The sequence below is a fragment of the Vanacampus margaritifer genome, chromosome 6 (assembly GCF_051991255.1).
Source record: "Vanacampus margaritifer isolate UIUO_Vmar chromosome 6, RoL_Vmar_1.0, whole genome shotgun sequence".
NCBI classification, from domain to species: domain Eukaryota; kingdom Metazoa; phylum Chordata; class Actinopteri; order Syngnathiformes; family Syngnathidae; genus Vanacampus; species Vanacampus margaritifer.
In genome coordinates, this window is record NC_135437.1 from 13,843,353 (window position 1) to 13,867,484 (window position 24,132).

General features: G+C 39.9%; 3 protein-coding genes across 7 annotated transcripts in view; 2 read left to right on the forward strand and 1 right to left on the reverse strand.

Annotated features, from left to right (window-relative positions):
• Nucleotides 1–1,143: 1,143 nt before the first annotated feature.
• Nucleotides 1,144–11,549, forward strand: twf1a (twinfilin actin-binding protein 1a). The gene is made up of 9 exons (XM_077569473.1): nucleotides 1,144–1,305; nucleotides 2,383–2,463; nucleotides 2,581–2,759; nucleotides 4,243–4,338; nucleotides 4,434–4,538; nucleotides 6,573–6,698; nucleotides 8,651–8,801; nucleotides 8,886–9,007; nucleotides 10,159–11,549. Exons 1-9 carry the CDS (start codon nucleotides 1,155–1,157, stop codon nucleotides 10,324–10,326), a joined length of 1,179 nt encoding a protein of 392 aa, XP_077425599.1. The 5' UTR covers nucleotides 1,144–1,154; the 3' UTR covers nucleotides 10,327–11,549.
• On the reverse strand, nucleotides 9,215–18,824 carry irak4 (interleukin-1 receptor-associated kinase 4). 2 transcript variants are annotated; one of them, XM_077569472.1, is made up of 12 exons: nucleotides 18,535–18,824; nucleotides 17,719–17,864; nucleotides 16,599–16,775; nucleotides 16,002–16,162; nucleotides 15,841–15,905; nucleotides 15,661–15,775; nucleotides 15,456–15,565; nucleotides 14,019–14,205; nucleotides 13,677–13,739; nucleotides 13,445–13,609; nucleotides 12,549–12,613; nucleotides 9,215–11,672 (listed from the first exon to the last, which is right to left on the reverse strand). In XM_077569472.1, the coding sequence occupies exons 1-11, from the start codon at nucleotides 18,693–18,695 to the stop codon at nucleotides 12,557–12,559; spliced, it is 1,407 nt and encodes a 468-aa protein (XP_077425598.1). In that variant the 5' UTR covers nucleotides 18,696–18,824; the 3' UTR covers nucleotides 9,215–11,672; nucleotides 12,549–12,556. The 2 variants fall into 2 exon arrangements, with proteins under 2 accessions (XP_077425598.1, XP_077425597.1); XM_077569471.1 differs by lacking the exon at nucleotides 9,215–11,672 and having other exon boundaries at nucleotides 12,330–12,613.
• The window catches only part of LOC144054232 (A disintegrin and metalloproteinase with thrombospondin motifs 20), a 141,202-nt gene continuing 135,660 nt past the window's right edge, over nucleotides 18,591–24,132 (forward strand). The window contains exons 1-2 of one of the 4 annotated variants that reach the window (XM_077569469.1): nucleotides 18,591–18,665; nucleotides 21,123–21,176. The gene's annotated coding sequence lies outside the window, so the exon portion shown is untranslated. Of the gene's footprint in view, nucleotides 18,718–20,207; nucleotides 20,315–21,122; nucleotides 21,177–24,132 lie in introns of those variants that run through there. The other 3 variants (XM_077569467.1, XM_077569468.1, XM_077569470.1) reach the window with 3 other exon arrangements.

Below are 24,132 nucleotides of genomic sequence, written 5' to 3' on the forward strand. Positions count from 1 at the left end.
TTTGGTACATCACTTTACAATCTAATCTAACATATATTAGATCATAATAAACATTATCATAATCATATATACAAACAAATATCAATTTTGGGCATTATGATTTTATGGATATGTGTGGGGGGAACCCCCAAAGACGCACACCAAGTGAGTATGATATTCTTTGATCGCATTCTGAAATTGTGGCTTACTGTGCTAAACAGGAATGGGACGAGTGCAGAGATATATAGCAGTCAGAAAGCCTAGTGGCCGTCCTGATCTTTCACGGTTTCTCGCCAAAAAATAGCAATCATCCAAATATTGATCAAAAAATAACACTGGCTCATTTAGCAGCCATCCTGATTAAAGATTAAAGCCGAATATAGTATGGTAAAGTCGCCTACGTTGGTTTTAGAGTCATTTAATGATCAAGTGTACAATTTAAACTTGGATTATGTTTTTAAAACTAGACCACTTTGTATTCACTAAATCCACATTTGTGACATATTGACAGCCATCTTAAATTCCGAGTTAACGTCGGTGTTGTTTGTCAGAAAAGTGCTTACTTCAGCTGTTCATGTCACGTCTTTTAGTCTGAATTTGGTGGAACTTTTGCAGTTTATAGTTGTTATAATGGCAGAATTGACCTACAGCACACACGCACTTACTAGTTTTTCCATCACCGGCCACCTTCTTGGTCACCAACCATCTGCATTTATTTCCTGTCTTGTGGTTATAATATGGCAATCTATGACGTTGTGGTTGAAGAATGACCGCACTTGCAATCATTTTGGCTTCAACTTGAATTTGAAAGCGGCAACGTTGGCTTGTGACGTACGTTCGTGTTTGGGTTTATTGCGTCGTTTTCATATTCTCTCTTATTTATTCACATGGACTCTTTTTGGGGGATAATTTACCGGATAATTCTCCGTGTGTTGTCGTCACATAAGCATTCCGTCATGTAAATGTATTTATTAGAATGAGTATAGACGTGGTGGGAGGATTTATTTTTTGTTATTGTTTCTGTTAGTAGTTGTAGTTTTTATTATTTAGTTTAAAAAAAAAACAGCTGTGACGTGTGTTCTCTATTTTTTTTCGCGTATTTTGGATAGTCTAGTATATTAAGTTTAAATATATTTATTACAACGTACATATATTTTAATGCCTTTTTGGTGCATATGAATAAAATGGTGACGTCTCTACCGGGGCGGACCTTATGTCTGCCATTCGCTTCCTGCTTCTTCGCTTCCCTGGTTTCGTCTGATCAGCTGCTCGAGCCTTTCCGCGGACGAGACACGGACACAATGTCACACCAGACGGGCATTCAAGGTACATTACGCCGCGTTTGACTGTAGCCGCTTTGTTTCGCCAATGTGCCACTCATATCATGTATTTAAAAGTAATGCAAGTAAGGAAGCAAGCGTCAAATTCGCTAATCGCTCCCACCAGCTAGCTTAAGCTTAGCCTGCCTGCATGTGTGATGAGAGGTTTAATCAAATCAAGTCAGGTCAGCATACCCCTAAACCGTGATTGTTTTATGTGTTTTCCTACGACGAAATGTCTCGTAGTGGTTTTAATCCCTGTGTGAAATCGTGTAATGATGACAGGTTAACCATCTGAATGAACGGGCGACGCCTTTATTCAAACCTGACCGACTGACTGACTGACTGGCCTGTTCCACCAGCAAGTGCGTCCGCATGAATGGGATCAATTGTTATCGGAAACGCCGTTAAATACATCCTACAAATGATACGGTTCAAGTCATGACAAACCGTAAAAGTTTGTTTTGGTGTTCATACTCGTCCTTTTGATTCGGGTCAAGGTCTAGTCACTTATTTGTGTATCACGAAACGCGTACATTGCGTAAAACCTCAACAATTACAACAACAAACTATTTTCTGATTATACAAGATAAGGTTAAGAATGTACTCAACTGCAGGTTGAGTACCAATCGTTTATAAGGGCAGCGATTCACAATCATAATAATATCTTTGTTGCTCTGTCTATGTGTTATCATTAAGTGACCGGCGGAACAATTGTCATTCCAGAATATTTAAGTTACAATTAACTTAATTCCATTCACAAACAAAATAGCTTTGTTTTCATCTAAGCAGGCCCAGATTTTACACTGAGACCTTATCATTAGCAAACCTTAGCAAGCGGAACCCTCAGTCACATGACCCAAAATGGTGCGATTTGAATTTCAATCTCTTTCAAATGTGGCGCAACCACCGAAGGGTACCATAGATGACAGGGGAACATTTTGTTGAATCTGATGAATGTAGAAACAGGAAATGGAATTTACTGCAAGACAGAAAAGAGTCAGAATGCTTAGAATAAAAGAGAGCCAATTATTTAGTACACAGAATTAAAAAGTCAACATTGACTTTTAAATGTCTTTCCTAGCGGGCAATGATGTGAAGGACACTTTTGCCAGTGCCAAGAGCGGAGACGAGTACCGGGTCTTGAAGATCGTCATTGTGGATGGTAAGCGCCCTCAGAGATTTAGTAATAATTACAATCCAACGTCCCCTTTTTGTGACTAAGAACAAGATCACACGTGTGAGCAAAACTGTGGCGTTTGACACACTTGTGCTTCTTCAGAGCAGCTGACTGTGGCCGACACCAAGAAAGCGTCAAAGAAGTGGGACCAGGAGTACGATGCCTTAGTGCTACCCCTGCTGGAGGAGTACAGTCCCTGCTACATTCTTTACCGGCTGGACTCCAGCAACAACCAGGGTTACGAGTGGATCTTCCTCGCCTGGAGTCCTGACAACTCTACTGTAAGGCTGCTATTACTTTTTGTTTGTTTTTTAAACATCTTGACGGGTGGGGTTCTCTTTTCCATGCCTGCCGGGAAAGTGTTTTGGTTCTGTATTATTCAACTGTGTTTTTCCCATGTGGTGATTTAGTACTTGTGGAACTCAAATAACCGGTTCCAGTACTGTCATCTCATTTCAAATAGACAAATGAATAAACAAATGTTGTTTCTGCGGACTGAGGAATGTTGCGAGGACAAATCGCTGTAAACTCAGCTTGGCGGCTGCAGGACAAGGCAGAGCTTAACATTCTTGTCCTGTTGGCTCCAAAAGCACAGGCTCAAACTTGTCTGGAACATGTGAAACCATTCCAAAGCATATGACTAATAAATACAATTTTAGAAAACAAAAATAAAACACAATTCTTATATTTGAAGCCAAGGTCGCTTTTACTTTTACAAATCCAAAATATAACCCCAACAGCACGGTGTGCTAGTAGTTATCATGTCTGCCTCACCCTCGAGATCCTGATTAGAATCTTGTCTCTCCTCTAAATCAGGGATCACCAACATTTTTAAAAGGGAAGTCAACCGTAAACATTTCTTGACAATAATATGTTAAATGTGACCTCGCTAGTCTAATCATGACATTCTAATGAATATTACAAGCAAAATCCAGCCATTTTGCCACTTGCTGTCGACTGAAGATGACATCACAGTTGCGCAGGTCTCAGGTAACAGCCAATCACAGCTCAGCTTCAGAAAACAGGTGCGCTGTGATTGGTTGTTACCCGAGCCCTAAGCAACTGTGATGTCATCTTCAGTCGACAGCAAGTGGCAAAATGGCCGCCCCCTGAGATGGATGAAAATGGCTGGATTTGCTTCATAGCTCATATTCTACAAATGTAATATTAATCAGAATATCATATTTTAGACTAATGAGTTCACATTTTATTGTAAAAAAAATGTTGGGTTGACTACCCTTTAAACCTGAGAGCTACTTCTTTGGTACTGATTAATGCAAAGGGCTACCAGTTTGATACACACTTTTAAAACTTTTCAATATCAATATGCAACACGTTTCAAAATGTCTGCCAGTGTTCATATTTTCAAATGATCACTTCTGAAACATTCCTAGAAAATCCCTATGCCCCATCACTGGTAAGCAATTTGTAGAACAGACCCACAGGCTACGGTCCTTGGGGGCTAATTGGTGTCCACGGGCACCACGTTGGTGAAGATGCTGATCCTGAAACAGATTAATTACATTTCCAATGAAAGAAATAAGTCATCAAGCGTCCTAGACCAAAGTTTGATTTACCATAGCAAAAAAAAAAAAAAAAAAAAATTGGGAGGGGCTGGCTAGAAGGAACACATCAATGTTATTTCCATTTATTTCATTAGGAAAATATGATTTGAGATACGCATGGTAATGGAACAAGTTAAAAGTGTATCTCAAGGTGCCACCCTACCTTTAAAAGTGACCACTCGTTTGTATTTTTTAACAGGTGAGAAACAAAATGCTATATGCCGCTACCAGAGCCACACTGAAGAAAGAATTTGGGGGCGGCCACATCAAGGATGAGATTTTTGCCACTACAAAGGTTTGGTCCGCACTGATCAATCAGATATTGGCCAACCAAGTCTAAAGCTTCTTTGTGGCTTAGCTCTCACGGTAACTAATACTTGTGTCCCGCAGGACGAGCTAAACCTCAGCGGATACAGGAAGTATCTGATCTCGCAGGCGGCTCCGCTGCCTCTCACCGCTGCCGAGGAGGAGCTGAGGCAGATTAAACTCAGCGAGGTACGCACTAAGGCGGGAGCATGTTCCCGCACAGTCCCAAAAGTCAGCTACACAGTCCAAATGAGCGGGCGTGGCGCACTTGTACAAAATCCAACCCCGGATTCCTAACACTATTCCCTCTAATCACATCTGTGGTGTCATGTTGTCGAAAGTCGACGAGCGCCGCGGCCTTCCAGAACGGCACAAGGTCAGCTGCAGCGTTCTTGCCTGGCATTAACAGCGCAGCGCAAAGACGCTGAGTCATTAGAAAGGCAGAGCGAGAGAAAGGAGTCTTCTCGGCTAATGCAGGTCACACCCATATCGAAACCTCATTCTTCCCCGGTGAGCGCAACAAACAATTGCACAGGATTGGACTCTTCCCAATCAAATGACATCCAATACAAGAGGATTTTGTTTTTGACCATATATGGAAATGTTTGCAGACATCCAAGTAAAGGCACACAGGAAGTGAGGGGTGGGAGGTAACGTCAAGGATTTAGATTCTTGGCGATGTAAGCAGATGGATGTACGACCTGCAGCCGTGTTTGTTATGTGAGGTTCTCCCAGCAGGGGCTCAAATAGTGTTTACGTGGCATTTTGATTTAATTGGCCGCACTACAGCGTCTAAAATATTCACACACTTCCCCTAATGTTTTTACGGCCTTGAGTGAACAAGAGAATAAGAATATCATAGCTCATCATCCTCAGTTTGATTTTTGTAAGAGTGGCTGTTATTTATTCTCAATTTCTGAAATATCAAAACACTTTTGACGACTTGAACGAATATTTATGACCCAGGAGACATTTATTTTTTATTATTATTAAAGGGAAAATCTATTTTAGAGAATATGGTTTGCCTCGCGTGAAACCAAAGGTGTAATAACAAAATGAAAAAATCATTGTTTGAATTTAATGTAGTAAAACTGTTTACTCTTATCGAACAGTATTAGTCTGGTAACAACCAGAAGTATTTAGCAAGCAATTTAGGGGAAAAAAACGGTTGTCATTTTTTGTCATTTTACAAGGAGGCTGGTATTTTTTATTTTATTTTTAGAATGAAATAGTAATTTGGCGAGCATGTATTTACGGGGACACATTTTGTAAAAGTATTTTTACAAGAATAAACATGTATTACAAGTCGTCATTTTACATAGGGCAGGGTTTAAAAAAGGGTATAATCAATGCCGAATTGATTTATTTTCGAGCCCAATATCGATTCAGAAAACCATGAATTGATTATTTAAATATCGATTTTTTTCCCCCCTATAAATTCTTAATAAAATAGAATTTTAAAAGATTTTTTTTGTATAGCTTACTGTTTTCTTGAAATTTACTGTTCAAATGAATTTAAAAGTATTTTCTTACATTTATGGAAGACCTGGCCTATCTTTTTAGTTTATATTTACAATTATTGAATTAGATTCTGAAAATCTTTTCATCTCATCCTTGCTGATGTCATTGTTTGTGTAGCACGCAAGTGATTACAACACGTGTTACTTCCATTAATAAACTCAATCATGTGACCAGTTACTGCCTCCACAAAATATTCTTTATGATTACATTGAATATTTGTGGAGTTTTTATCATGTCCTTGGCATTGAAGAATTGATGTTCCATCGGATTGCACTTAAGTGAATCAAATCAGGAAAAAAATGAACTGAGCTCTTGTGAATCGATGGAGGAAATTAGAATCGATACCCAGCCCTAATTTTTCAAGGATAAAGACAGTAATACAGAGTCATCTTTATGTATTATGAAAAATCTAATCAAAAGTAGTAAAAGTTGCAATATTACATTTGTAAGGATTTTACAAAAAATTTTTGTAATATGATGAAAAAATGCATAATTTCACATTAAAAATAATCATTTTAAAAGAACAAAGTTGCAATATTACAGAAAGTTATAATTGCATGCCAAAGTAATAAGAATAATATACAGTAACATGAAAGGGGGAAAAGTAATACGAGTGTTACTTTTATAAGTAACTCTTATGATACAACTAATGTATGATCTGCATCGTCAGCTTCTTTTTTTGTGTGCGTGTGGTGCGTTCAGGTTCAGACGGACATTAGTGTGGACAGTAAGCACCAGACCCTCCAAGGTGTAGCCTTCCCCATCCACCACGCTGCCGTGGCCGCACTGGAGCGCTTCAGGGACAGGGAAATCAACTACGTGCAACTGGTAAGTGTTAAAAGAGGCGGAACGCATGAGCGGGGCAGGTGACCACACGTTGGACAATGCGCATGGCTGCCTTTTGTCTCGTCCTATTTGGAGACGTTGTGTAGGGACGGACACAATGGCTTTTTTATTTGGCTTGAAAGGCCTTTGTGCGGGTTGTTGTCATAGTGCCACATGATCTGGTGAGTGTTCAGTACAAAACGATAATTGTGTTTGAGCTTACAGATTTACCATTTGTTTTCATGGTAAATATTGGAAATGAAAATAATCTGTGCGATGGTCAAACTCAATCAAAACAATGCAGTCACATTCGTAACAGTCATAATACTAGTGTAATAACTCACTCACTCGCAGCCATTTGCACTGAAGCAACCCCCTTCGCTCCCGGCTCTTTTACTGGATTTGGACTGATTTTGCAAGGCCCGCAGAATATTGTGTTCCATTGCTATAAAAACATGGAACCTACCAAAAGAAAGATAAGTCTCTTTCATCAGCAAAAAAAGTTTATTTGTATCCGTGTCCATTTTGCAGCAATTAGCATTAGAATATAGCTACGTTTCATCAATATTCACATTCCTGGTGAAAACACTGAGAAAAAAAGAGCTTGTTACATCATGGCCCTGGCTGATCTCTTATACTCTGCTACCCCCTGCTGGTCTTTTTTTTTTATGACTACCATTGCTTTAAGCCAACCCTTCATGTCAGAAGCTGCAATGAAAGCCGATATGCTCTAATATTAAAAAGAAAAGAAAATGTGTAAATAAATTTTTGGGAGTGAAGGACATAGTATTAAAAAAAAATCACAATTTAACTCATTCACCCATTTTCACTGAAGCAATCCCCTTCACTCCCAACTGTTTAACTGAATTTGGACTTATTTTGCAAGGCCCACAGAATATTATGGTCTATTGCTATAAAAACATGGAACCTACCAAAAGATTAGTCTCTTCTTTCATCAGGAAAAAAAAACTATGTTCGTATCTGTTTCCGTTTTACAGCAGTTAGCATTAGAATATAGGTAAGTTTCCTCATTATTCACAAACCTGTTGAAAACACTGGGGAAAATAGCTTTTTTTGCAATATGGCCCTGGTTGATCTCTTATACCCTGCTGCCACCTGCTGGCCGTTTTTTGTAATAACTACCATTGATTTAAAAGACCTCTTCAGGTCAGAAGCTGTATCAAAGCCTTCTGTATGCTCTAGCATAAAACATTTTAGGAGTGCAGGACAAAGTATTAATGGTATCGGTAGTCACCCATCTTAGTCAGGATGATACCACCCGTGCCTTTAATTTGGCCAGGAAAAACCTGAACGTATTTATAGGTTTTTGGGTTTGAATGAGTTAAAAGTGACCCGGCGTCTTAAAGGTGCATTGTGCCGTATAAAAAGATCATATTAAAGCTTTTTCTACATCATGCATGCTCTACCAATGCCCAGATGAGTACGAAGAGCCCTGACTGTTCTCTGACTGCACTTAACAGCTTTTATCTTTCCTTTATAGTAGTGTGCGCAAACTCCAGTTTCTTTGTGGAGGAGGGGCGGAGTTTTTCTAACCTCATTTGAAGTCATGTCTTTGTCAAGTGTGGCTGTCGCTTTAAGATCGTGCACGCGCACCATGAACGAGCCTGACAGATGCTGCAGCTACGCTTTGAGTCAGAGGTGGCAGTCGCGAGTAAAAGTGACAAACTGCACAAAGATCCTTTAATAAAAAACGTGTTTTGATTTAGTGACTTTACCAACCCATCTAATGACTTAAAAAAAAAATCTTGCAATGAGTAACAAAACTAGCGACTTTTAGTGAATGAATGCATGGGAGGCCCCATCTCAAGCACATTTTGAATTTTGGTTGATTTCTGACTAATGAAACCTCAACTTTAGATGTTGTAACTGCAGTTGATTTGCACCGTTTTCTAGCAAGTTTACTGCACTCCTCTTGTTTCCCTTTTGGCCACCAGCAAGTAGACGCTGAGCAGGAGATGATTTTCTTGTGCAGCACTGAGCCAACAGACTTGAAGAGCCTGCCCTTGCGGATCCCCAAAGACGCCCCGCGCTACCACCTCTTCCTCTACAAGCATTCCCACGAGGGAGACCGCTTGGAGTCCACGGGTGAGTTGACATATGCGTGTTTGTTTGTGCGTGCGCTTTCTCCACCTGCGCTGAGCTCTTCATCCTTCTTTCTTTCTTTCGCAGTCTTTATTTATTCAATGCCAGGGTACAAGTGTAGCATCAAAGAGAGGATGCTCTATTCCAGCTGCAAAAACCCTCTGGTTGACATGCTGGAAAACCAACTGAAGATGGAGATTGAGAAAAAGGTGAAGGGATTTTCTATTTTCACTTTCATGTATTAAAGTGGAATAATGCACTGCATCATAATGAGGGGTGTTGATATTTTTGCCCATCTCATGAAGCTAAATAAGGTCAACTAAATGCCGGAATGGTAGGAAGGACTACTAGGACCACGCAGAAGGAAAAAAATGTAACATTTATAAAATCGGAAGTCATTACCAGGAAAACTCGTAATTTTACAAGAATACATTTTTAATACAAGGTGTTTTCTCACGAGGATGAAAAAAAATGACTTAACATGAAAATGTTGAAATATTGGAGAATTTGACATTTTAAGTCCATCTTTTTTTAATGTTATGAAAAAAAGGTTCAAATATTAATAGAGAAGAAAACTGTACTAGGAGAATAAAGTTGTCATTTTACACACACACAAAATAATCTACATTTGTAATATTAACAGTAATGAAAATGTAGGTTTATTATGGGAGAAAAGAAAAGATGACACTTTTTTCGAAAGCATTAGATTCAAATTGCCAGGAAAAACAATTTTGCACGAATCAGCATATCAAGGGAAAAGTTATAATTTCACAAACAGTCAGAATAAGTATAGCAATCAAATTAGGTGATTTGTAATATGAAAACAAACTTCTAATATGGGGTAAAGTTAATAATTATAAATATTTTAAAGTCCTGATTTTACAAGGATTTCCCCCCCATTTTAACAGGAGAAAAAAGTCTTACAGTTTAAAGGGCATCATTTTGTGAGAATAAAGGTGCCATTTTACAACACAAATGTAAAACAAAAAGTTGTAATATTAGCAGCCAGTTGGAGAGAAAAAAATAATATGAAAAGAGAATTGTTGTATGTGGTAAAGCTGCCAATTTTACTAAATAAAATTGTAATATTAGGAGAAACCAATACATTCAAAAAAAATAAAGGAATGTAATTTTGCAAATATACTTATTTTTAATTTCACTAAAATAGACAAAGGAAAATGTCAATTTTACAAGAATACCATTTAAGTACTATGATCTGAAAAATGATGTACCAATGTTAAGATTTATCAACATTGGAAATTCATGTTTTGTCACATGAACAACATCCCGTCAAGACCTCTTTTCTTGCATTTGTCCGATCACGATGAATCGTATGCATGCTTGTCTATTGGTCCATTAGTTGGAAATCGACAACGGAGACGACCTGACCAGTGAATTCATGTATGACGAGGTGCATCCCAAGCAGCACGCGCACAAGCAGGCCTTCGCCAAGCCCAAAGGCCCTCAAGGGAAGCGGGGCGGCCGTCGCATCACCCGACCCCCCGGCGACGGCCAGGAGGACGATTAAACCAGACCCTCGGTACTTGCACCCTGTGCACGTTCCATAGTGGAACATTCCTGAGATTGGGGCGATCATATCTGCTTACATAGGAAAGAAAAGAAAAAAAAAAGATGACGACCTCACATTCCCATCACAGAGCCAGCTATGCACGCAGAGGACAACTAAGCAATGGCACATTTCAGCAGTTTCCATTTGTAGCTTGCCAAATGGAAACCTATTAATTAGTGTTGTGCCGATACGGCATTAAAATGCTGGCATCGGTATCAGCGAGTACTAACAAATAACGGGGCCGATGCCATACTAGTATAGAAATCTGAACACACTCACTGATGTGTGATCACACGTGTTCGGTGCATGCATTTCTTGTTTCACAAAGGTTTTTAAGCAGTGCCTGACCAAGATAGTAATGATTCGAGTATCGGAAGCCAAAAAGTGGTATCGGAACAACACTGCTATTAATCTCTGTGATGACATTCCCAATGATTCAAAGTTGAGCTCTTTTGCCACATCTTAGTGTGACTAATGTGAACTTGCGCCAATATGACAACCCCACCCCCTTTGCTCCATTAAGTTCACACCCCCAAATACCTTGCAACTTGCATTCCTTAAAGTCCATCACTTAGTGTGTCTAACTGTGCACAACCTTATAGGTGCTCCGAAAGCAGAGATGATGTAATGATCCAACTCGTGTCTCCTGATTTTATTTTAACAGTGCATTTTATATTCAATTTTATTTTGTTTTGATATAACTGGTTTACATGGGGAGAGAGAGAGAGAGAGAGAGAGAGAGAGAAAAAAAAAATCTTCTGCTGAGAAACTTATTTTTCTATGCAAGTGCTGTCATTGTACATATTGTAGCCGTGTGTGTGTGTGCGTGTGTTCTGGTGATGATGTCGCCGAGGGGCTTCCACTAAAATGTCATCCATCGAAAGTCACGTTTCATGCGATCGGAATCCCAGAGAGAAAAAGAAAGTGGGGGCGGAAGGGAGCTTGCTACAGAATAGGAAAGGGAATATTTGCGTTGATCAAAATGTTGCCACAGTCACTCGTCTACTGATGATTTAACATTAGGCTAACTACCAAGCTCACCTCATGTTCAAAGCTGGGGATGAAAATCCCTTCGTTATTCATCGTGTCATTAGAAATAGAGAAGAAAAATCATGTATGGTCTTATTTGTTTTCCTACGGATCTTTTTCTTTTTAAGAAGAATAAAAGTATTTAAATTGCACAGCCGCTGTATGTATTTATTGGAACACTGTATGAATAAAATGTCTTAAGTCATGGGTGTCCGAGCTCGGTTTTGGAGGGCCGGCGTCCTGCAGGTTTCTGACGTTTCCCTGCTCCAACGCACCTGTTCCAATCAACAGGATCGTTATCAGGCTTATGCAGAGCTTGCTGATGAGCTTCAGCTGTGTTGGGGAAGAGAAACATCCAAAACCTGCAGGACTATCGGCCCTCCAGGACCGAGTTTGGGCACCACTGGTCTAAGTGGTGGCAATTGAGTGAATTCTCTAGGACAGAGGTCCCCAACCCTGGTCCTCACGGACCGGTATCCAGCCTGTTTTCCACGCCTCCCACAGCCAACACAGGTGGAGATCGTTATCAGCCTTCTCCAGAGATTGCTGATTAGCTGATGATATGAATCACCTGTGTTGGCTGTGGGAGGCATGGAAAACAGGCTGGATACCGGTCCCTGAGGACCAGGGTTGGGGACCTCTGCTCTAGGACACATGTATCAAGATCCGGTTCTCGAGGGCCTGAGTAATGCATGTTTTTCGAGGTTCTCTACTCAAACGCACCTGATTCAAAGATCAGGATGATAATCAGGCTCCTGCAGAGCTTGCTGATGAAGGAGCAGTTGCAGTCAAAGAAGACCTTCAAAAGAAAATGGTCAACCACCTGTTGCATTGCACAGCCCAGGTTCTTTGATCGTTCCGCGTCAAGTCATGATGAGTTTTTACCATTGTTTGTTTTTGTTGTTTAACCAATCAAGGATAATAAGATAATATAATGAGAACATGAGGTTTACTAGAACGCAACCCTGAGGGACTCCTGTTCTTTGCAGGGCTTGGATTGTCTTTGGTATCCCGTACATACTGGCGCATATATCCTTTAAAGTTTATACGGTTTGCGTGATATAAAGTATCATTTTAAAAATAATTAGCTTTTCAGTCAGAGTTCATTCTCCTTGTAGTGTATATTTCATATACACATTCCTAATATTCACCTTTAATCTTATGCGTAAGACTCCAGTGAAATGTTATTGACCACTCCATTGAGCTCAGACAGCACCTGTTGACACAAACGACACTATTAGTAGAGAAATGATGAGACTTGGGCATCCTCCAGGCCAACACGCATAGCCTAAACACTGGGATTTTCCAACTTTTTTCTCTCTATTTCTATTATGGAAGATTTTTTCCCCCCAAGATCCCCTTACAATGTGTCAATTCAATTTACATACTGTATATGCTGTGTTTCTCACACCATGTTGTTACCAAGTAAACTGGCTGCCACCCAAGAAGTTTTCAAGAAAATTTAATGAAAATATATAAAAAATAAAAAACATGTCGCGACCAGATCTACCGCATGTAACACGACCCTTCAACATTTATTTTAAAATGACAAATTTAATAAGTCTCGTTTGGTCCAGAAGGAACTTAGTGTTTCCAAAACAATTATTTGTCTTAATATTTTCTTGTTTTGTACCAACAATAACAAAAAAATATGAATTGTGATTTAAATTATTACCAAATTAATCGTGATTAATATTTTCTTCAAAATTGAGTAGCCTTATCTATTGGTATGTAAAATGTTGTCCATAGTGTCACATAGCACAGTTTTTGGCCCATTGTTAAAATCATGTTGGAGTTTAGGGCATCATACATATATATGGTAATTTAAGTTAACTTCATAGTAAAAATATTAGTGTTTGTTGAGATACAAGTGTTCCTGACAAAAATATTCAAAATGTTTCTGAAAGGTAATGATAGGGTCGGCCTCTTAATTGCCACGCCAGTCCTCATATGTACTGTAGTAAGTACTTTTTTACAATGATACATCATATATTGCAAATCATTTTGTTGATCCCCCAAGTTGCACCTCAGTTTGAGAAACACTTACCTGTGCGATGAGCGGCCGCCTGTTCTTCCTCTCGTGGAGACATCTGCCGGCTAAAGAGTAGACGCTGTGGACGTGGCTCATGTCCCAGTCGCTCATACGCTTGTCCACAAAGGCCTCCAGGGTGAGCTCCTCATCTTCGTCGTCGATGTCGTGCCTCATATCCATCTGCCACAGTCAAACCGTGTCATTATTTGAGCCCAATCAGTCAATACTGAGCTAGAGTTTGCATTACCAAAAGATGCGGCTCGCGGTTTTCGTCTGCTGGAGAGAGTCCGGATAGTATTTCTAACAACACCTGTAGACGCCAAAGACACAATCAAGTCAAGAGTTCAGGGAGAGCCTTATAAAAGAAAAAAAACATGTTCTTAATGATCAATTAATTGATGTAAATAGATCAAAGTTTGTTTTAGTTATATAATCATCATAGGGGATCAATTATGTATGTTGTTTATAAGTGCTGAATGATGCATAATGAGAACATAAGGCGCACTAGATCGGAACCCTGGGGGACTCCTGGGTATTGACGGAGACAACTGAATGTGTCTGTGTGTGTGTGAGTGAGTCTCCAGCTTACCACCCCAAAGCTGAAGACATCCGATTTGGGCGTGATCTCCCCCCTCAGCGCCTCCGGTGCCATGTAAGCGCAGGTACCGACGATCCTCTCTGTTATCATGGTGGTGGCGGTACGCTTGGCTGAGGCTCTCGTCAGGCCAAAGTCTGAGATTTTGGCCACCAAATTTTCATCTAACAGGATATTTGCACTGCAGAAAACAAGAAAAACGGGGGTTTGCCCATGCATGGTGGCATTGGTGACTCATACATTTTGAGCTCACATTTAAAGACAGTTTGACATTTTCGGTTTGATGGGCTCACTAGAGTGAGAGAAGTCACCAGTCTTAAATATGATACAGCTGGAAGCAAAATGACGGAAACCAGCGAGTGAACTCACTAGTCAACATCTTAAAGATGAACCGACAAACCAGCGCTATATGATGGCAACCATTAGACACTAGGGATGGAGCGATAATCAGCCTGGTCGATTATTGGCGCTGATATTGGGCAATTTGACGAATACCAGTATCGCACAAAAGGTATCGCTAAAACCATTTTAATCTCAGGGAACTATTTATTTAAATTTCAAGTTAACTTTATAAGAGATGCCGCTGATCCTGGAAACCTTCGGAACCTTTTGTTTTTGTTCGACATTAAAACAAAGAAATGAGAAAGATTTTTAAAAACTTTGAAAAAACAGCTATGGTATTTACTTCTTTAAGTTTCTATTTACTAATTATAATAATATCATGATAAATCCCGTAGGCAGCATTTTATTTTGAAATGGCTTGGTCAGACCCATCAAAAAGCCCAAAACGGGTCATAATACCGCCTAGGGAGTAATTACGACGTACTGATAACCTTGGGAGTTCCCCGAACATTTTTTTATTTTTTAAAGAAATTTAAAGTAGTATTGTCTGAGAAGAAAAACAACTTCTATATTTTGAAAAGTCTGAAAAAAAATGTTGAATAAGCATTAATGCTTTAAGACATTACAACAAAGTCATGGTTGGTATTTGTATTTTTTGTTTTAATTGACGTAGTATCCGCCCCCCCTTTTTTTTTTAACTGAATATGAAGATCTGCTTCAAATATTGGTTATTGGCTTCTTTAATTGCCATCGGTATTGGTCCTAAAAAAAAACATATCGGTCTATCTCTATAAGACACATAACAAGGAGTTCCCCTTGATTTACTTTTTTTATTATGGCGACAAAAATCTAATTTGTGCTTTCAGCGTGGGCCATCACTAATCTACGCAAACACGACAACAGTAAAGTCATAATCACAGTAACTATTTTTTTGTACAAAATCTACACCATGCCTGAAAAGCAATTCCAAGCCATGTTTATAAAACAATACAAATGAAAAACAGAATGCTGATAAGAAGGGATCGGGTTTTACCTTTCATTTCACAGTATTTACAAAAGTCAAAAAACAGGTGTAAACATTATATCTACCTTTTCACATCTCTGTGCACATGATGGTTGTTATGCAAATACTCCAAACCTCTTGCCGTGCCGTCAGCTATCAAGCACCTTTGTCGCCAGGACAGTGGAGGACTTCCTTCCTAAAAGGAAAAAAAAAAGAAGAAGCAATTTATTATTTTTAAGTCAAAGTTCAACAACAAGAAAAACTACTTTTGTGCGGTAGATTGGCACTCACAAAGCAAGCCAGTCTGTCCATCAAGGATCCATTAGCCATGAAGACATACACCAAACACGGGTATTGCCCGTCACTGGAGTAGCCCACCATGTCCACCAGATTTTCATGTTTCAAGCTGTCCAAAAAAATATGATGAGGATGAATTGTTTTCTAGCGCCAGACACTCGCCTACAAACTTACACTGTCAGCGTTTGAATCTCTTGGTTGAACTGAATTTGCAGCTCATCGGGCGAGATGTCGTCTATCTGCACAAATCCGATGATGTATCACTATCATTTGATAGGTTGTGCACCAGCTGTGATATGGAAGCAAATAGTTTTTTTTTTTTTTTTTTTACTCACAGGATTGAGTTTTTTCACGGCCACAGGTTTGTCCCGCAGGAAACCTTTGAAGACGGTCCCAAAGCCTCCTTCGCCGAGCCGGCAGCCGCCGTCGGATGTAGGTCGCTCGTCAAAGTTTCTGGTCATTTCCATCAGCTGGTTGTATGAGAAACTGGTGAAACCTAACATTAAAAACATGCACTCAATATTATGGCATGCAAATGAATCGTCCGACAAACAGAATGTGTCTTCAGCTGCCCCCCGGGGTTGCCTCTTATAGGCTGCACCACAAAGCACACAGTCTGAGAGCACAAACATGACAGCATTACTACTGCCCCATTGACTTTCTCTTGTGTTTGTCCTCATTAGGGTCAAAGGTGAGCGGGAGCCAATACCAGCTCAACTTTGTACATCCTGAATTCAGAACCGTGAGAGAGACACTTAACACTCTGCTGCCTCTTTCTTGTACACATGGTTTCTCTCCACAATATACTGCATATTAAAAATACTATAGTATATAATGTACTACTAAAAAAAACTATAGAGTAAAAACTGTAATAAGATGGCTGACTGAGTTTTGAAATAACTTAAAATGTGCAAATGAAGGAAATGATCAACCTTGAGTATGGTCCCGTTCATCATTCTTCAGCTGGATGGGAGTCTGCTGTTCATCAACAACAGGCGCTAACGTTGTCGCATTTGTCGCAGGCATCCTCCGGGTAGGCAAAGTTGGATATGGACTGCTGGCTTCTGCTGCAGGGTTGACATGTGGTGTCTCTATGGACATCACCTCCTCTAGTGTGGGGGTGGGATAAAACAATAAATCACAAATTTCGATTTGGGAAAAGTTAGAGAACTGAAAACAAAACATGAATATGATCAATCCTAAATACAAATTTCCAAAAACTAAACAAAACAAAAAAGAAAGTTGAAATAGGTGACACGCAAAGCAAATAAAATGTACTTAATTAATTGTGGCATTCAAGCACAAACCATGAATGTTAAGTTTGTTAAAACTGATTTAGAATCAGCATATATTATTGTTGTCTGAACATTTGCACAGGAATTATTTTTTAATAAATGAAAACCTTTAAATAAATGTTTGTTAGATTAAAATTGTAATCGTCCTGAATGACTGAGAAAATAAATAAATGAGATTTTATTTTTGGGACATATTTTTTGGCCTACTTTCTAGTAGCACAAAATTGAGTTTACAAATCCGGATCTGGCTGAAATGTTTTTGTTTTGTTTTTACACACACCACTGCCAAAAATCAAAACTACCGGTAGCAAGGTCACAGATGACCACCATTCAGTTGTTTATGAGACTGCATATGTTAACAGTGTGTACCAAAAACATTAGACAAAAACAGATGCTCTACTCTTCCTACTACCTATGGGGTAGATGCCACGGACTTCCGACTTCCGGGTTTCACACATCAGCGTAGTTTCGGGCCACTGCTGCCCGCGTTCCAGCACTCGCACCCCCACCCGTGCGTGTCTCAACTCTCTGAAATGCTTCGGACAACTGACACAGACACACTACACACTCGCACCCGACGAAGGGAACGCGCAACCGAGGGACACAAAGGCAGAAGCGCAAGAACTGGGACGCGGCCCACACGTCGCAAACAGGAAACGGAAATAAAGCTGATGTGTGAAAACCAGGAAGTCGGAAGTCCCGCCTCCTCTGTGGCATATACCTCATTTAATTTCACTTGGAACACAGGAAGTCATACCAGGTAACAGCACATTGGCAGGTGCCAGCAATTTGCGACTTTTGAGAATGTCCACCAATTCTCCCACTGTGGAATTGAACATGCCCCAGTCACGCAGCAGCTCCACTGTGGGGCTCTTCCCCTGAGCAACAACGCCCTCAAAACGCCTGCAAACACACATTAAACACAACACATTCATTTTTGCAATACTGTACTAGTGTACTTATATGGACATATTTTATAAACCCTTAACTCTTTGACTGCCAAAAACGTTAAATAACGTTTAGTAAAATCCTATGGAGGAGTGCCAAAGACGTTAAAATACGTTTTTTTTTCAAAACAGAGGTGAAACTAACCATTTTCTATTGTTGATTACTGAAAAACGTAATAAGGTAGAAACAAACGTTTTTTTTTTGATGAAAGATGAGAGTCCAATCTTTCATTTGGTAGTATGTGTGTTTCCATAGTCCAAACACATAATTTTCTGTGGACCTTGAAAGATCAGTCAAAATGCTTAAAATCGGCTGGCACCCACGGCATCCCTTTTCTGAAAACGTCTGGCAGTCAAAGAGTTAAACAAAAGACCACTTTTTTTTTTTTAAAGAGTAAGAGATATACAGTAAATGATGGTGTGCAAATGTATTGATACTGTTGTCCTGCCACAGTTCATAGTTCACTATGATGGATGGATGGATGGATAGATAGATAGATAGATAGATAGATAGATAGATAGATAGATAGATAGATAGATAGATAGATAGATAGATAGATAGATAGATAGATAGATAGAAATAAATAAATAAATAAATAAATAAATAAATAAAAATAAATTAATACCTGACATGAAGCTGAGTGTACCTAAACTCGCCGTTGGACTTCCGGATGGAAATGATGACTTCCTTCCACATGTCCACAGGGTCTAAAAAGTCGGCCACCAGACGAAGTACCCTGTAGGAGAGTTTACGAATGTAAGTCGAACGAGTCACCGAGTCGTTCATTGTGCCATAAAACACGATCTCCGTGAGTATTTCTGCCTCTCTACGACGACATGTTTTACAAGCGTGGCGGACCAGCGTGCGTGAGAGTGTGTTTTTCCTGTGTTGAGCAACTTCCTCAAACAAGTGAGGTCAGGTGCCGCCTCCTGCTTCTTGTTGCTCCAACGCGGAAATAAGCCGATAGTACTAGGCAAAAAGGTCATTCTGCTCTTTATAGTGTTTCCAACATTAGAGCAGGTCAACATTATGAACACAAATTATTGTGTTGTGGCAATTTAGTGGAGTTTGGAGCTTTTGGTTTGACAGATTCTGGCGCGAGACTTCTGTATGTTGACAGTCACTGCATTACAGTGACACCTAGTGGATACCGTTGGGACTACACTTGATAGTTTTATCCATCCACCCAACCACGCAGATAAAATAACGTTGATTATTTTGGAAAATGCCAAATGGGGGTGACAGGGGTCGCCAATAGAAATCAATTAAGTCACCCAAGTCCATATGGAAGGTTGTAAATTAAGCAAACACAAAGGAACTGATTCTTAAAAAGCATAAAAGATGAAAAAACGTTAAATAAAATAAAAAACATGAAACGAATAATGACGTGTGAAACATTCATTTAATCCCCTAATTTGAAAGTGTCCCTCTATTAAGTCGTAACATTTGTAGTAGATGACACAGTGCTAAAAAAAAAAAAGCTCATTTGAAAGGCATTAGTGAGTCTTTAAAGTAGAAATGACTACATTTTCCCACTTTTAATAGTCTTTTTTTTTTTTTTACATCATCACAGTGCACATGGTGAGAATTAACCTACATGAAAAGAAGACATCACTACATAAACGGCAATTAAGCTATTTTGTATGAAAGAGCGTAATTATAGTCATTAGTGAGTTTTTGGTGCTTGTGTCCTTATTTTTCTTTCATATGCATCAACCTGGCTTTATGAGCTCATTCTGCACTCAGCTGGGTGTCATGAAAGGTGTGTGCATGTGCGTATGTGTGACTTGATGAAAGTGATTCGGTGCCGTTACTGTAATATTTGGGCCTGAGAAAGCAAAAAAAAAAAAAAGTCAATGCGTTCCAGTGGTTCTCAAATGTTTTATACCAAGTCCCACCTAAAACAAACAACATAGCTATTAAGGAACCAACATAAAATGCAGCAACATACTAGGCTCAAGTGTTCATCAAAGTTTTAGACCTAAAAGAAAACAACATTATTGAATATCATGTTTTGTAACAATATGGGCAATTTTAACATTACAGTATTTAACACTACTAAAATATAGGGGGGGAAAAATACTTATAGATGACATTTATTGTACTTTATTTACGTTATTTACTTTTTCTGCGTGTTTTTCTCAAGATTGCCACATTCGCGAAATGTTCTGATCTCTAAACATTTGCCAGAGGTTCGCGCAATGTTTTAATGTTTTTCGTGTTAACACCATGTAACGAACATTAAAACATTAGGCGAACGTCTCGCGAACTTTGCGACCTCGAGCAAAATCTGACGAGAAATCAACATCTCGATGAGACCGACCTATCGCTGCATCATCTTCAGAAGTTTACCACCTTTGGAGCTCTGTTCTTCACTGCGCTGTGATTGGCCAGTCTTCTTTTCGGTGGGTGTGGCTTATCTTAGGACAAATTAGCCCTGTATGTACAGTATATGTATTATTAGTGCATTAGCTACTTTGAACATTGAATGACACTAATTGATTTCATTTCATAGGTGAGAAAGGTGTTTTGGGTTTCCTGTGTCCTTTTTATTTTTTTGGTGAGCAGGTTTGGTTGAAAAACAAAACACCCATAAGACAACATAAATTCGACCCGATTAACATTATGCGTGTAACCCACTTTAAATGCTTCACAGTATTCAGCAGCAGAAGCACATTTTACAGTTGCTGTGATTAATTAGCGGTCTGGTTCCTGGCCCAACTCATTAGTGGTCTTGCATGTTGCAATGCAAATGAGCCAAACGGATGGGAGAAGCTTGTTGGTTTGACAGAGAAGAGCAACAAAGCTGGTCGTCCTCCAGGAATTGCAAGACTAGTTTTGCATTTGAATATAAATTGCTATCGTCGTAGACGGTTAGCACATCTGCTTCACAGTTGAGTTTAACCACCTTTGAAACTCAAGAGTCAGGCCCTCCTACATGTTAGGTTCATTTTAGACTCTAAATGTAATAAATAAAGTGTCCATATGTGTGAATATGAGTGTGAATTGTTACTATAGGTGCCCTGCCATTAGCTGGTGACAATTCAAGGGTGTACACCCTCCTCTCATTGTTTCCAGTCACCCGCAACCCTAATGAGAGCAACCAGTATAGACAATTGATACTTTCAGAAAGCTTATGGATGATTTTTAAGCGTTTGAAAAGTCGATAGCGCAATATTAAAAGCTTGCTGTAACTCCCCTTGTCACCCATAGAGGGCAGCAACTCCCTGCCCCCCTCTCATTGGGAGAAGCAGAATCTACACGAGGGTAAATATGATTTCAATTGCAATGGGATTTCCTTGATGTGTTGTTCAAAGTAGTAAGTAATGATGTGTGAGGATTCAAAAATATCTGTGGTAGGTATAATATGAGGCACTGCAACTAGAAATTGAGCGGGAATCTTTCTCCCCTTTGGTCGTAGCACATTAGTGAATAGCTCAACTTTATAAAAAAAAAAAAAAAAAAAAAAACAGCTGCAAACAATGCGTTGTACACAAAAAACAAAAAAAACTGAACATCCTCATTGCATCTCCACTGTTTAAAGGCTAAACATACATAGTTCACGGAGCAGAAGTCTGTGTTTTCTGACAACATGTACTGTACCTTAAAAGCCACAAAAGCACACCACAGACACGTTCGTTCTATTTGGAGCGTCAGTTGATGATAGAGACCTGCTATCTCCATGATGGCAGCAAACTAATTGGCTGAAAGCTCAACGTCTGACTCAGATTTTGGCCTTCAAGTTCCCGCTCACAATTGAGAGGAACCTCTAAGATGTTTCGTAAATCGCTAACCACTCTGAGGTGCCGGGTTCAAATCTCGGCTCACGCTAAGTTTGTATGTTATTTTTGTGCTAGGGTTCTCTCCAGGTACTTATCCTCATACATTCAAAAACACTCCTCCTCCCCATCAGATCTTCAAGGATCATTGGGTGTCCTGAAAGACACAAGACAATTATTATAATATAATTCTTATTTGAGAGGTCAGGACATGTGGGGTTCCTCAAGGGTCATTTCTAGGTCCTATTTTGGTCAGTCTGTATTATGTTACCTTGCTGGGATGGACTCCAGTTCACCCGCTCACGACTTTACTGAACAAATGATTGTTCCTCAGAAACGGGGCCTCATTTCAAAGGGAATCAAACAGCTTTTTAAAACGTATTGGCAAGATGCATGTTTTACTAAACACCACACGTTTTACAGATTACTTTCAAAAGCCTTGCATTAAGTGGTAAGTCTTGTCTCTGTGTTTGAATGAACCTCAAAGTGGAAGAACAATACAGCACAACACACAGCTAAATAGAGCCAAAAGTTACCCGTGCAAAATCTTCTAACTGTGTCCCAGCTGTGTCGGCAAACGGGTTCAAAACACTCTGAGCTCAATGTTTCATTGTGACTGGAAGGCAGCCCGCTTCCTTAATGACACAGTCGAGGCCCAAGAAAACGAATGCTCGCTTTGTTGTCAGCAGCACATTAGGCTTTTAAATGATTCCATGTTACCTGGACGCTTGTCAGTTTGTGTTCCACGCACCAGAAGCATTACACGCTTAGTTACACTGGAAAATAGAGCAGTAGATTAAGTTCTGCTGGCTGCTTTTTGTTTGGTGAAAGGATGCAGATGGGTTTGCTAATGAAACTGCTCCTAAGTCATTCATTTACTTGATAGATTTACTGGGAATGGGTAGGACGGTCACCATAATGAGATACGGATGGTGTAAACGCACACGGCCATCCGTCCATTCACTTTTGTTGACTGTTTAGGGTCGCAGGTGAGCGAACCCAGTTAACTTTGTGAGAAGTGGGGTGCAGGCTGGTTGCTCGCCAATTGCAGGGGCACGTACTGTATAAACAAACAAAAAACATTCACACCTACCGAGAGTTTAAAGTCTTTGCACATTATACATTTTAATATCATGATTATGTCTTTTAGGACCTTCATTTTCTTGCCTGGGCAAGTCTAGTTGACCATATTTGGGAATTTGGGTGTTTGGGCGGACTTCTGCGATACACTCAAGTGACAATTTGGTGACAGAAAGTAGACGAGACTTCAGACGAAGGTAAACCAGATTGTGGCGTAGGTCAGTGGTCCTCAACCCTGATCCTCGGGGACCGGTATCCAGCCTGTTTTCCATGTCTCCCACAGCCAACACAGGTGGAGATCATTATCAGCCTTCTCCAGAGATTGCTGATTAGCTGATGATATGAATCACCTGTGTTGGCTGTGGGAGGCATGGAAAACAGGCTGGATACCGGTCCTCGAGGACCAGGGTTGAGGACCACTGGCGTAGGTGGTGTATGGGATTTTGGTAGATTTGATCCAAAAACTGGATCAAATCATAAATATTTATAAATATTCATTCATAAATATGACATCAGCGTGCATTGAGCCCTCTGAATCACTGTAGAAATAAATTAATTGTTAAACTAGGTCTTGTCAAACAAGGATGCACGATCGGTTGAAGTCTATCTCCATCCAGGTGCCCACTTAACTGTGGCCACCTTTACATCATCCGCATGTGGAGATTTTCTTGCAGTTCCTTATAAACGTACTTAGTGCGCCGATCTCCTGCTCGGGCTCTAGCAAGTCAGTTATGCTTTGCCATGTAGACCGTGCGCCTCTCCTTCGCCAAATTTAAAGTGTATAAGCGGATCCTCATCGACTGGCCGCAAATAAAGTTGACTGCGTTCACTCCCACAACGGTGCAAATATCCGTTTACAGCTGTATCTGTCTACAAAAATACCAACAACAAAAAATCTCCCTCCATTCATGCACATCTAGACTGCACTTTGCACTAGACTTGCATTGGGCACCAAAACGGGGCCTATAGTTACAAAATGAATGGTCTTCCATTAGCTTATGATTCTTGATCCTCGTGTGATTTAAAGTGTAAGGGGAAAAAAGTCCTTGCAGACTTTTTAAAGCAGGCACCACAAATAGGCTGTAAACAGATAGCGATCTATTCCTTCCCCTTGCCTTTCAGCACATTGACATGCAATACATCATCATCCTTATTATCGGAAGCCTTACTAATGTGCTAATACTGACATCATGTTATTCATACTGTATGTTAAACCTTTGTATTTTTTTCACCCCCAGTCACTCATACTTCACTTTTGTGGGGGGTGCGGGGGCCTGTCACATAAAGAAGTATTGTGAATGTTCCGAGTAGGCTCCCTGTTTACGACTACTTTTCCTATTGTGTAAATTCTGATGGTGTCATCC